This window comes from Tripterygium wilfordii, chromosome 18 (assembly GCF_013401445.1).
Source record: "Tripterygium wilfordii isolate XIE 37 chromosome 18, ASM1340144v1, whole genome shotgun sequence".
Lineage (NCBI taxonomy): Eukaryota > Viridiplantae > Streptophyta > Magnoliopsida > Celastrales > Celastraceae > Tripterygium > Tripterygium wilfordii.
This window is the reverse complement of record NC_052249.1, coordinates 11,886,860-11,900,503: the sequence shown is the minus strand read 5'-3', so window position 1 is coordinate 11,900,503 and position 13,644 is coordinate 11,886,860. Positions and strand designations below refer to the sequence as shown.

Genomic DNA, 13,644 nt, shown 5'->3' with positions numbered 1-13,644 from the left:
GCTTACTTCAAAGAGAGACTTAAACGTAGAGTTGTCCAAAAAAAGAAACACGCGACAGTAAAACCAAAAATCAAAAGCTTCTGAATTTACCTGCCCACAGCACGTCACTAAAATGCAATGCAATGCAATGAAAATAAACAACTGAACTTTCTTTATCTTCCAATGCAACTTTATGCAGATCCTCACTAAAACATGAGAAAGAGTTTTGTAAATATTACAGAATTGAGGCCTCTGCACATAATTGAGCCTCTTAAAAAGCATACCATTGTAACCATTCCATAACAGAAGGATGTGCATCTTCAAAAGAATAAAAGATAAAAAGAAATGAATTTGAAATTGAATCTGTTCTCCAAATGAATATAAACATGAATGCAACATCTATGGTCAACCTATTTTATAAAGATGGACCAAGAGAAAACATATTCATTTTGGAGTTGGTCCAAAGCAATTGTCATATCTGAAAATTTTGGATGCATATCGCAACTTTCCAAAGAACAGAAAAAAGAGTTGTAGGCCTTCATGCCTGCTAACCCAATGCACTTCATCAACTCAAGCCCATATTTATACGAGAAGGGAAGGAAAATTATCCTCTACCCTGTAGTTGAATTCAACTCTTGATTTTGGTACCATCCAAGAATAATCTAACAGTTGTCCATAAGAGCGTGCATCAAGGAGACCGTGATTTCATAGTATGATCATAAACGATCTGCCAACACCTGCCAAGCCCATAAGCCAAATTTCATGTGAATCTGTAAAATACAACCAAAAACAAAGCACAACAGATCTAAGTTTTATCAGAGTAGCATCACACAGGAGGAATTTTTGGGTTAAGATGACCAGACCTTCAATGGCTAATGGCTATCAATTATATGTCGACACTGTACATCTACAAATCAAGCTTTGGTTTCATATCCATCTGCATTAGCACAAATTTCATTAGCATTGTTCAAATAAAAAGTAAGGCTCCTTGAAGATGTTTGTTGAGGATATATTTGTAAGCAGCATGGAAACATCAGGTTAGTCATCCAAATATAAGATCAGTCGGTGACATAACAGGTAGACAAAACAAGCTTCAAGGTGTGATTTGAGCATCAAAGAAAATAAAGAACACCTTGGTGCTAATACTTTAATCTTCGCAAGGTTCGATGTTTTCAATGAGGGAATATTGTAATCTAAGTTTACCTTGAAAGTGTTGGCTATTCACAAAGCATGGCATTCCCTCCATCTAAGTTTGTAATATAACACATTCAACTTTGAATGGCAAATCAGACTAAAAACAGGGACCGCACATTTCTGAACAATGCAACAAAAGCACTCAGTAAACTCCAATAGACCCCTAGGTTCTTAACGTTTTTGATAAAAAGAGAGCCTACTTATAAATATATATTACTGAGAACTTGAGATGCAATAAATGCTTTTTATGCTGTTACTACGATATTCTCCAAAAGTTTAGGCTACTAGGTCATCGGTCAACATGTAATAGCCATGTGTATGCAAACTACATAAATTATAGTACTCAACTCTGTTCATGGTAAACTCAATGATGAAAAAATTCAATTGATGCACAAAATAGTCAATTTCAAGATTTTGACCCATCTAAGAATTCAGATAAAATAATATCATGCCATGGCAAAAATAAATAAAAAATACATGCATCTGGATTCAAAACACAATCAGCTACAATGTGCACAAAAGCAGGCAGACCTCTGTATCAGTGACAAAAAATTTAAAAGGTGGAAATGAAAAGGGACCATTCAGAATGTGAAAAAAATATAAGCCACCAAACCACAGCTGGGGCTTGGACAAGGTTACGACCTTGCAATCTTGAAAATGCCTCACAAGCCCAAGGAATATGACCATCTGCCAGCACCCTACAATCAACAAGTTATGTAGAGATACACAAGGAAATTGACAACCACAACATGATAATTCATATAATCAATTACAAAAAAGGATGAAACAGATGACGGATATAACAATGATAGAATATGAGACCATTTAGATATGCATTCCAAATGTAAGTACCGATAGCCAAGGCCAAGAGGCATTTTGTCACAACAAGAGGAAGGTCAAAGAGACCAATGACAATGCAGAGAAGTATAACACAGAGGCTGGCTCTAGATGTAGCTCAATAACAGGAGGATTCAACTTTTCAACTCCAAATGGTTAGTTGAGCTTATGAATTGATCTGTGCCAATAAGTTGAAGTTCCCACAGAGTATTCCTCATTCAGAATGCTTATTTTGGCATGTGATTTCACAATTCTCAGCAAAAAGCACCAGAAAGAGAAGTTCATAAGCAACAGAAAAAGAAAATCAAAACCAGTGAAAAAGAAGAATACCGCTGCTTCCTCACAAAAGAGTTCCACATATGCATCATTTGCTTCTCATCTTTGGTCACATCCACAAAATCATCGAGAACTGCAGCATACTATAGAATATAAAAACCAATTTCATCATATGAATGCAGCAACTATAATTCAGAACCCAACTTTTTTTTCCCAAGCAAAGCCCTGCTGAAGAGATTAAATTGATCTCAGGAGCTTATCCATTTTACTCATAATTCACCATGGTACATGATTATGTACTGTATTTGGAGGATTTGGATTCACCTGCTGAGGTACCTTTTGGATCGAAACCATTAGAGATGAGGGGTCCATAGTGGACAATACCTATGAGTGAATCATGAGAATTTAGTTATTAAGACATACAAATGTCCTGACTATTCACCAAATTAATGCCAAAAACATCTTTGAAGAAACAAAAGGCTACATCAGAAAAAATGAATGGTCAGTTAGGAACAGGACATTAATCAGAGAACACAAAAATACACTTGTCTTGACACATTAATGCGAGCCTAGTGTCTTAATAAGTGTATACATACATATACATATATAGAGGTAGATGTGAGCCGAGTGTCTAATGAATCATACAATGTTATACTGATGCAAAGAGTCGGAATATTCAACATCAACAACTGTTTGACACTCCAAAATCTTTTCCAACTCAATGCAGAGTGTGAAACACCTGGTAGTTGGAGAACCAGTTTTTGTATCTACTTACAGCCTCTACACCTAAACACATACATACAATAGACAATTAAAAACATTACGTTTTTGACAGCCGATCGTTGAAGAATGTTATATAGTTCCACAGGTTTGCAATAAATCGAGAGACTCTCTTCTGCCGCAATCACCTCTTCTTCAGATAAATGCAGCCGAGATTCTTCACGGCACATCAGTAAACACTGAGTCATGCTTTAATTCCAATCCAAAACATAAATAAACGGGAAAACCAAAATCACAAGAAACAACTACTTATGATAACACAAAATTAGCAAGAAAAAAGAAGCGATACTATCAAAGAAGACAAACGAGGAGGTTTCACGAGCCACCAACGGACTCCCCGGCGTATCTTGTTTTACACGATTCGCTCATATGGCTTTCTACACTGCAACAATATTAACCCTAGAATCGGTCGTCTCTCTCTCTCTCACCGATCACTGTTTGGCCGACTCGAGTTTCTGGTGTTTAAAATCCTTATTGAGCGAGCAATTGCATATATGTGTTTTGGATGTAGCGCGAGAGGGAGAATACCGTGCAAGGAAACCCGGGAACCCTACAATTGCGCGTATTTTTTTACGCTTTTTTGACATGACCGTTTGAAGCCCGATAAATAAATACATTAAATGATATAATCTTCAATTAATTGAAGAAATATTCACCCTTTCAACAGCTGATCTTTGAACTTAATATACAATCAAATCTAGATCTGAGTAATCCGCTTAATATTTGTTAAACAAAAAAAATTTAAAAAAAATATCAGAATCTAGAGAGTTAACTAACCGACTTTCTTCAAAATTTCCAGAGACAAACACTGGATTTGCAATTTAGGACCATTGCATGGATGCTTCATATCAACTTTCAATCATTAATAAGCTATATGGGAAATGGATATACTATAATCCACTAATAAATTGGCAAAACATGTTGAAATTATTGTATGAAAGAAAAAAAAAATCAATTATTTCAACCAAGATTATGTTCAAAGAAATCATTGGCATCCAACGGTTAAACAACAATTACAAATAAAATAAAATAGTGATCACGCCGAAAATGGTAAAATAAATCGATTGTCAATACATAACTGAGATAGAAACTTTCAACAATTACAAGAAAATATATATATAAAAAGGTACCTCAATAATTTTGTGTTGATCGAAGTTGGATAGAACACTTTATGCATCTTAGGGTTTTCTCGATGTGAATAAATAGAAGAAAGGTAAAGCGTTTATAAAGACGATGACGACATATTCTAAACCTAGTTACTGACACCCGTCGACAAAGTGGTGATCTAATATCGAAACGTGGCATACATTTTGCGTGAATTTTTTTGCTAATTTCAATCGATTACAAACTTTGTTTCATTTGGTTTTAATTTGTATTTACATATAATTAATTAAGAGTTAGTTTTTATTATATAAGGCTTAATTCACTAGTATTATTCTCAGCATAAAACAATAGCACTCTATGAAAATCTATTAGATATAAAGTACCTCAATCTTAAGACTCTACACCTCAAACCCTAAACTCTAAAAAATACCTTGAGAATTTGCACTAATCACCGTTGGATCTAATATTTTTAATGAGCATCTTAGGATTTTTCTCCATATGTAAAAAAAGTAAATAACTCATAAAAAACTATGGCGTGCCCTAAACTTAGATACTAATGCATGTATATTGTATGGCCAAATGGGGATCCAATTTTGAAACATCGCATTGCCATACTTTTTAGTGAATTGTATGCTAATTGCTACCACTTAAAGAATGTTTTAACTCTTATTTGCTTTCTGATTAAAAAAAATCTTATCTACTTTTGAACTTGTATTACGTATAATTCATCAAGAGTTGATTTCTATTTATCTTGAGTGTCCTAAAAATGGTAAAAAAAAAAAAGAACACGTTGGAGTTACCCTTTTCTTTGCAGCCAAGTAACCAAGATATCAATATATATTTGTTTGATTTTGGATTATAGAGGTGTTCATATTAGACAAGATCAAAATAAAAAATCACAAGAGATTAACCTCATCTCTATCCAGCTAATTATAGTCAATGTAGACTCAGAATAAGAGGTAAGGCCCTAAATAAACCAATGAATTGGAAACTTTTTTACTTGAAAAGGACAGAAGATAATCTGTCAAAATATTTGCAATGTAAATAGAATCGGAAACTTTCTGATTCGAAAAGGGAAGAAACGGGATTCAAAGGAGGGACAGATCTCCCAAACTCAAATTGGGGGAAAAAGTATAAATACAGAGAGAGAGGAGGGAAAGAAAGAGTGTTTGTTTCGTGATGGCGAAAGAAGCGATCAGGATTTGTGGGGCAAAACACGAGAACATGCGATGCGAATGAGAATGGGAATGGGAAGGGGACTGGATCGTGTGTGAGGCTGTTTGGCGTGAATATTGCGTCGTCGCCGGAACCACAAGAACAACAGCCGATACAGAAGAGCCTTAGCTTGGGCAATCTGCAGGCGTTAGATCAGGAGGATGATAGTGCTGATCATTTCGTTGAGGCTGGGTATCTCTCCGATGGTCCTGTTGCTCATTCCAGGAGAGGCAAAGCTGCCCACGAAAGAAAGAAGGGTATATATATAGATTTATTATATATATATATATATATATATATGACTATGATGATGTTTTAATAATGTTCATGAGATCTTTAATCTAATACATGCTTCACACTCAAACATGTTTTTGTCAGCAGTGATTCATCTGATCAATTTTTTGAACAGTTCATTGATACCATACATGTTCACTTTAGAGTTTAAAAATCATCAGATGAAAGTATAGCTTGATCTGTATTTATGTATTTTATTATGGGTTATTCTTGAAGAATAAGCATTATTACTCATCAAAATCTTTGTGTGTTTTTTTTATCAAAATTTTTGTTACTTATCAGGGAAACCATGGTCAGAAGAGGAACACAGAACATTTCTAGCTGGTTTGAAGAGGCTTGGGAAAGGGGACTGGAGAGGAATTTCAAAGAAGTTTGTGATAAGCAGAACCCCAACACAGGTTGCAAGCCATGCACAGAAATACTTCATCAGACATGCTTCCACCGATCGGAAGAAACGCAGATCAAGTGTCTTTGACCTGCCTCTTTCAGAACCAGAAGTACGTCTCTTGTTTTCTCTCAAACATGCATACATTACATAAACATGAAGGAATACACAAATTTATTCATTTCTCATATATGTGCAGGCCTCTGCTTCCAAAGCAACACCAAATCTGCCTCCAGTCAAAACTGTAAAACCTTTATCAAAGGCAAGTTGATAATGTAGTTTCCAAATCAACACTTAAAAACTTGAGAAAACATAGTTGTGAATGTGGTCCCTGTCCTTATGGTCATGCAGGCTAGGAACTCTTCAGTTTTGCTGTCGAATCATGCTGCGGAGACCCAAGCAAATGTGGGTAATAAATCATTTTTACTTGTGTTACAATTCTTATAAAATTGAATTCCATTAGTCATGTTTTGGTACTGTTATATCTTCCAGGCTATTACTGCAGCTCAGATTATGAACCGGTTTCCGAACCTCTGTTTGGATCAACCACCAGTAATCAGTCCTGCTTCTCCAGCAGTTAATTGGAAGTACTATTACAGCACTTCAGACATCCTGGTAACAACCTATTTAAATTTCCTCTCAGATTGCAACAAGTAGAGTCTTGGTTCATTCTTGTGGTTTAAGGAAACTGTCTTAGATTGATCAAATGGAATTTGAAACTGCTTAGCTTACTGTTTCCCATTATTTTTACACTGAACCAGAATTGGCCTTCTTTTTCTGACAGCAAGCTATCTCTGGAAGAGGCCAAAGCTCTTTTGGTACTAAAATCATGCCTGCAGCTTCACCATTTGTGCACCAGATAATGAATCATTCCAGGATAGACCCAATTGTTAATAGATACAGTACATAGTTGAGTTTCTAGCTTTTCATCAAATCAGTTCGTTTCTATTTTGACACAATTGTTAAATTTTGAACAATTGCCCTTTTTTGATAAGTTACAGATATTCAAATACTAGTGCAAACCTCTTGCAAATATTTTTCTTGGTGCAATCACGCGAAAAGTTCGGTATTCAAAGGCTATGAGAAGGAATTAGTTTGGATTTCTCAAGGTTTGAAACCCAAAACTATAAGGTTATTGATGGGAGAAAATGAAAATTTGCAGGTCCGCAACTACACAAATGCTAAGATTGATGGAAGCACACATGTGAGACCCACAATTTCATATGTACGTCAATCTCAATAATATTTGAAACTTTCGGATAGGATCACACAACACGAAATAAAATAATAGCCAAAACACGAGTAAGAATATACTACTATCAACTAAGACGTCATTTGTACAGGAAATTGAACAAATAACATCAACTAAAAGAATTAAATTCAGTATAGCTGCAAGGCAAATGCCAACCAGAATCATTACATTGTTCAGGAGAGTGAACATAATCTACTTGTCCTCTAGGATGCAAAATGAATTGAGAATGCACTGTTCGCTCTTCTTGAATGAGAGATTAGAGTTTGGACAGTCAACTAAGAAGAGCAGCAACCGGAATTCTGATTAACAGGCTGTCCTCGTATCTGCACTGTTGGTGGCCTTGCATTGTTCATCGCTGGTTGGCTAGCCATCCTGCAGAGAGTGGCAACAAGCTTACTAAAACCTCAAATCAAAAAGCTGCACATATCATCAGATACAAATACAACATGGGCTTTCTTGGAGTACCCATAGCCCATAGTCCACACATGTATGTATTTGATAGGTGCTGAAAAAAGTATGATATACCTGTTCTTAATGTCAGCAGCCATGGCCATGAATGCCTGCTCCACATTTGTGGCATTTTTGGCACTCGTCTCCATAAATGGAATGCCAATTTCATCTGCAAATGCCTATTGAAACCCAAAATATGGTAGGTAATAATAATCCTACTTGAGTACTCAGTAATTAGCCAACAAAAATATAACAACCAATAGACGAGGGTGCAGAATGGTTGTACCTTGGCTGTTTCATAGGAAACAACTTTGTTAGCAGTGAGATCAGACTTGTTCCCAACCAGAAGCTTATTCACATTCTCACTAGCATAACGGTCTATTTCATTCAACCATTGCTTGACGTTGTTGAAGCTCTCTTGGTCTGTCACATCATAGACTATCTGCAAAATATGAACAACCCGACACAATCTCGGAATGAAACCAACCATGAAAGCAATTGTGAGCACCTACCCAACCCACAACTACCCAAAAAAATACCCCAACTTTTCTCCTTGTATTGTCTTTCTTTCCAGCCAAAACAGATATAAAATAAAAAAAAGCCTTGCAGTAATACAATTGATAGTAACTTACAATAATGCCATGTGCACCTCGATAGTAGCTGCTAGTGATTGTCCTGAACCGTTCTTGTCCTGCCGTGTCCCACTACATGTCCAAAAGATTGTAAACGGGAAAAGAAAAGAGAACTATCAATAACTACTAAAAATAATCATATTCCTTACTTGACACTATGACAGTGTCGTCGTTCAATAATCATGACTGATTTCAACATACAAATAACTTAAAAACAGAGGCAACTTGAATGCAGATTGACCAACAAATACAAGCAAACATGATGAATCATCCAACCAGCATTTTAAACTGCACCAGGACAACAGCAAAGATTCATATGTACAAGCATGAATGCCTATGTAGGTATATACAGACACTTCTTCTTGAGCTCAACCTTAACATACACACAGGCTTACTCAGAGATGTGGGAATTATTGTACATTTGTGTTTATATATATATACACACATAAATCATTCATATCTGTCAGCTGTCAACAATTGAATATCTGGCAATCAGTTATGGTGGTCAGAAAGTAGCTGAGTAGTTCAGACACCATAAGTATTCCACAAAAAAGAGATGGGAAAAAAAGAAAGTGAATAAATATATCTCACAATTTGAAGTTTAATGGTCTTCCCATCTTGCTCCACAGTGCGAATTTTCTACAGGAAGTGAAAATGATATAATGTCAAGTCACGTATTGAAATCCAAACAAAACTCAACTGTATGTCAAATGCTTAAAGATATTTACAAAGTCCACTCCAATTGTACTGATGTAACTATCCAGGTAGGAATCATCCTGCATCAAAGAAAAGGAAAAAAATAGTCAGTTCGCTAAGTTGCTAGATGAGCTCCCTGAAAGCATCAACTACACGACCAACATTCACAGTGTGCTACTAATAGTCGGGGACAAGCATGACATATGCAGACTTTACCCCACATAATATATGAAGAGTCTGGTTTTAGGAAATGAACCTGTGAACAAAGAAAAAGAGGGAAAAACTAAAGGAATAAGAATGAAAATAAGCTTACAGCAAATCTCAAAAGAAGACAGGATTTGCCTACTCCAGAGTCTCCAATCAGCAAAAGCTTGAAAAGATAATCACTGCAGAACGTGACCATACAAAATTATAAAGAATTTACTGTACTTCACAAGATGACTTGCCAAAACATAATACCACAAAAGGAAATGTTAACCGTGTAGTATAACTACAAAGGAAGTTCCGATTCAAATAAGATTTACTTCGATATAATTTTTTTTTATATTAAAAGAAATTCAAGATTATGTCATGTCACACATCCCACATCGCTTAGATGTGGCCTAGTGAAGCAGGGTATCATCTCCCTCCACCAATAGGTCCTTTTAGTGTAGGTGTATGGGCCCATGACAAGTGGTATCGGAGTGAGGTTTCGATCCTCAGACCTGTGGGTTATGAGCCCACCACGCTTCCGCTGCGCAAAAACGCAACCCTACTTTCCAGGATCCAAATTCAAAGACATACTCGCTTAACTCAAAATTTGTTATGACTGTTTCCTCTCGAATCAATGAATCTGCAACAAGCATTAGTAGCTAACGTCACCTATCAAAATCACATACTCAGCAATGTAATCTGATATTCTGATCCAATCCCACCGACAACAAAATTCCAAATACAACCAAGTAGGTTCAATACCCAAAAAGGAACACAGCGTCAAATACCAAATTATGCCTAAATGAAAACAGACACCTTTCCTTGGCAAGAAATCGTAACAGATCTAAACATTTCATTGTCTTATCCACCGAATAAAGACCCCAAACACAATCTCATAAAAAAATTATGACGTAAAAATCATAACAAAAATCTTCGCCACAGATCAAAACAAGATCGCCGAATTAATCACAGAAAACGAAACAATATCTTCAATTGTAAACCATACGATTTCATTAACAAAGATGACAGTACAAGTCACATATAGTAAAAGAAAAAGATTCAAAGCGAGGTGAGGGGTCTGGCGCTTACTATTCAGGATTCATGACTGGAAGAGATTAACGGGATCGGACCGGTCCGGCAAGATATTGGACCGGATTCTGGCCGGTGATAGGTGAAGATCGGTGCGAGAGAGAAAGAGAGCAGTAGATGAACAAAAAAGGAGAAAATGAAAACTGATCGAATCGAGAACAACGATGACTATCAAAGTCTGACGCAACCGAAACATTCGGGTTTATTGTTAGTAAAAGCTAAAGTTCAAGTCAAGTACTTTACTCGATTGTTCATGCGTGTAAGCTTTTTAGCATTCCAATCATTTAATTTTTTTTTTTGATAAACATATATACACATATCAGACAGTATATAAACAACACATCACACATACCACCCAGAGTATTACATCCAGGCAAAAAGGTATGTGGATATAGAAGCTTATATATTGAATGAAACACACACACATCCGATGTGGGATTTGTTTACAAACAAACCCACATCTCAAACTTCTTTTTTTGATAAACATATATACACATATAAGACAGTATATAAACAACACATCACACATACCACCTAGAGTATTACATCCAGGCAAAAAGGTATGTGGATATAGAAGCTTATATATTGAATGAAACACACACACATCCGATGTGGGATTTGTTTACAGACAAACTCACATCTCAAACTTCTTTTTTTGATAAACATATATACACATATCAGACAGTATATAAACAACACATCATACATACTATATTGAATGAAACACACACACATCCGATGTGGGATTTGTTTACAGACAAACTCACATCTCAAACTTCTTTTTTTGATAAACATATATACACATATCAGACAGTATATAAACAACACATCATACATACCACCCAGAGTATTACATCCAGGCAAAAAGGTATGTGGATATAGAAGCTTATATATTGAATGAAACACACACACATCCGATGTGAGATTTGTTTACAGACAAACCCACATCTCAAACTTCTTTTTTTGATAAACATATATACACATATCAGACAGTATATAAACAACACATCACACATACCACCCACAGTATTACATCCAGGCAAAAAGGTATGTGGATATAGAAGCTTATATATTGAATGAAACACACACACACATCCGATGTGGGATTTGTTTACAGACAAACCCACATCTCAAACTTCTTTTTTTGATAAACATATATACACATATCAGACAGTATATAAACAACACATCATACATACCACCCAGAGTATTACATCCAGGCAAAAAGGTATGTGGATATAGAAGCTTATATATTGAATGAAACACACACACACATCCGATGTGAGATTTGTTTACAGACAAACCCACATCTCAAACTTCTTTTTTTGATAAACATATATACACATATCAGACAGTATATAAACAACACATCACACATACCACCCACAGTATTACATCCAGGCAAAAAGGTATGTGGATATAGAAGCTTATATATTGAATGAAACACACACACACATCCGATGTGAGATTGTTTACAGACAAACCCACATCTCAAACTTCTTTTTTTGATAAACATATATACACATATCAGACAGTATATAAACAACACATCATACATACCACCCACAGTATTACATCCAGGCAAAAAGGTATGTGGATATAGAAGCTTATATATTGAATGAAACACACACACACATCCGATGTGAGATTTGTTTACAGACAAACCCACATCTCAAACTTCTTTTTTTGATAAACATATATACACATATCAGACAGTATATAAACAACACATCACACATACCACCCACAGTATTACATCCAGGCAAAAAGGTATGTGGATATAGAAGCTTATATATTGAATGAAACACACACACACATCCGATGTGGGATTTGTTTACAGACAAACCCACATCTCAAACTTCTTTTTTTGATAAACATATATACACATATCAGACAGTATATAAACAACACATCACACATACCACCCACAGTATTACATCCAGGCAAAAAGGTATGTGGATATAGAAGCTTATATATTGAATGAAACACACACACACATCCGATGTGGGATTTGTTTACAAACAAACCCACATCTCAAACTTCTTTTTTTGATAAACATATATACACATATCAGACAGTATATAAACAACACATCACACATACCACCCAGAGTATTACATCCAGGCAAAAAGAAGTTTGAGATGTGGGTTTGTCTGTAAACAAATCCCACATCGGATGTGTGTGTGTGTTTCATTCAATATATAAGCTTCTATATCCACATACCTTTTTGCCTGGATGTAATACTCTGAGTGGTATGTGTGATGTGTTGTTTATATACTGTCTGATATGTGTATATATGTTTATCAAAAAAAGAAGTTTGAGATGTGGGTTTGTCTGTAAACAAATCCCACATCGGATGTGTGTGTGTTTCATTCAATATATAATCATTTAAATTTTAAACTGCTAAATATCCTCTCTTCCACTCAATAAATAAATAAATAAATAGCAGAGTTATGGTTTTGGATCATCTGAATTATTATAATGAAGAAATTCATAAAGCTATAGATTGGATTGCGCAATTTCTCATTGGTGATTCATGTTTTTACGACTCTTGACAAAATTTTCAATTGGCTGAGCTTTACCGATTTATTTAGTCCCACGGGCTCAGCCCAACGTTTCGAGACATAGGCCTGTTTGGGAGTGCTGTCAACTGCTGTGAGGTGTGGTGAGGTGCTGTGAGGTAAAAAACTGTGGTGCTGTGAGGTGAGTTGGAACGCAAAAAACTGTTTGGCGTATCATTTTTAAAACTGTGGTGCGGTGCTGTGAGGTGCGTTTGGCGTATCTAAATTACGATTATATTAGATGACTAATAATATTAATATAAAATCACTTAACGTTTACCTTGTACATTAATCTAAAATAAAATAATTGACCTAATTTGATTACCTAAGACAATTCAACATATATTGTAAGCGTTTGGGAGTGCTGTGAGGTGTGGTGAGGTGTTGTGAGGTAAAAAACTGTGGTGCTGTGAGGTGAGTTGGAACGCAAAAGCTGTTTGGCGTGTCACAAAAAACTGTGGTGCTGTGAGATGCGGTGCAACTGAACGCAATTGAAACACACTGCCAAACATGAATCATGATCAATCTAAGTTAAACCCGGGCATGCATCATGACCCAATTACTACACATAGCCCAACAAAATTTACAAAAGAGCTCTCGGGGGCTTAACCCACCACCACCGACCCCAAAAAATTCCTTATAATAGAGACAAACAAGTATTGAAAAAATCACTCTACTTTCTAAAAAATGTCAAACAACCTCCTATCA

General features: G+C 35.8%; 4 protein-coding genes across 15 annotated transcripts; 2 read left to right on the top strand and 2 right to left on the bottom strand.

Annotated features, from left to right (window-relative positions):
* Positions 1 to 151: 151 nt before the first annotated feature.
* On the bottom strand, positions 152 to 3,682 carry LOC119983660 (polycomb group protein EMBRYONIC FLOWER 2-like). Of its 12 annotated transcripts, none has more exons than XR_005464683.1 (7): positions 3,356 to 3,672; positions 3,111 to 3,223; positions 2,611 to 2,670; positions 2,341 to 2,419; positions 1,816 to 1,871; positions 843 to 916; positions 152 to 716 (listed from the first exon to the last, which is right to left on the bottom strand). XR_005464683.1 is itself a non-coding variant. In XM_038827354.1 (3 exons), the coding sequence occupies exons 1-3, from the start codon at positions 3,252 to 3,254 to the stop codon at positions 2,396 to 2,398; spliced, it is 228 nt and encodes a 75-aa protein (XP_038683282.1). In that variant the 5' UTR covers positions 3,255 to 3,676; the 3' UTR covers positions 1,878 to 2,395. The 12 variants fall into 12 exon arrangements, 1 of the variants encoding a protein (XP_038683282.1); XR_005464684.1 differs by having other exon boundaries at positions 3,373 to 3,672; XR_005464686.1 differs by having other exon boundaries at positions 2,623 to 2,670; positions 3,111 to 3,681.
* A 1,048-nt stretch (positions 3,683 to 4,730) lies between these two features.
* Positions 4,731 to 6,335, top strand: LOC119983491 (probable transcription factor At5g61620). Its single transcript, XM_038827157.1, has 5 exons — positions 4,731 to 4,798; positions 5,219 to 5,301; positions 5,370 to 5,642; positions 5,962 to 6,176; positions 6,264 to 6,335. The coding sequence occupies exons 1-5, from the start codon at positions 4,731 to 4,733 to the stop codon at positions 6,333 to 6,335; spliced, it is 711 nt and encodes a 236-aa protein (XP_038683085.1).
* On the top strand, positions 5,266 to 7,079 carry LOC119983296. The gene is made up of 5 exons (XM_038826957.1): positions 5,266 to 5,642; positions 5,962 to 6,176; positions 6,264 to 6,469; positions 6,557 to 6,679; positions 6,849 to 7,079. The coding sequence occupies exons 3-5, from the start codon at positions 6,404 to 6,406 to the stop codon at positions 6,972 to 6,974; spliced, it is 315 nt and encodes a 104-aa protein (XP_038682885.1). The 5' UTR covers positions 5,266 to 5,642; positions 5,962 to 6,176; positions 6,264 to 6,403; the 3' UTR covers positions 6,975 to 7,079.
* Positions 7,080 to 7,349: 270 nt separating this feature from the next.
* Positions 7,350 to 10,604, bottom strand: LOC119984747 (GTP-binding protein YPTM2). The gene is made up of 8 exons (XM_038828835.1): positions 10,376 to 10,604; positions 9,408 to 9,480; positions 9,127 to 9,174; positions 8,990 to 9,037; positions 8,399 to 8,470; positions 8,053 to 8,208; positions 7,842 to 7,945; positions 7,350 to 7,688 (listed from the first exon to the last, which is right to left on the bottom strand). Exons 1-8 carry the CDS (start codon positions 10,387 to 10,389, stop codon positions 7,592 to 7,594), a joined length of 612 nt encoding a protein of 203 aa, XP_038684763.1. The 5' UTR covers positions 10,390 to 10,604; the 3' UTR covers positions 7,350 to 7,591.
* Positions 10,605 to 13,644: the final 3,040 nt, after the last annotated feature.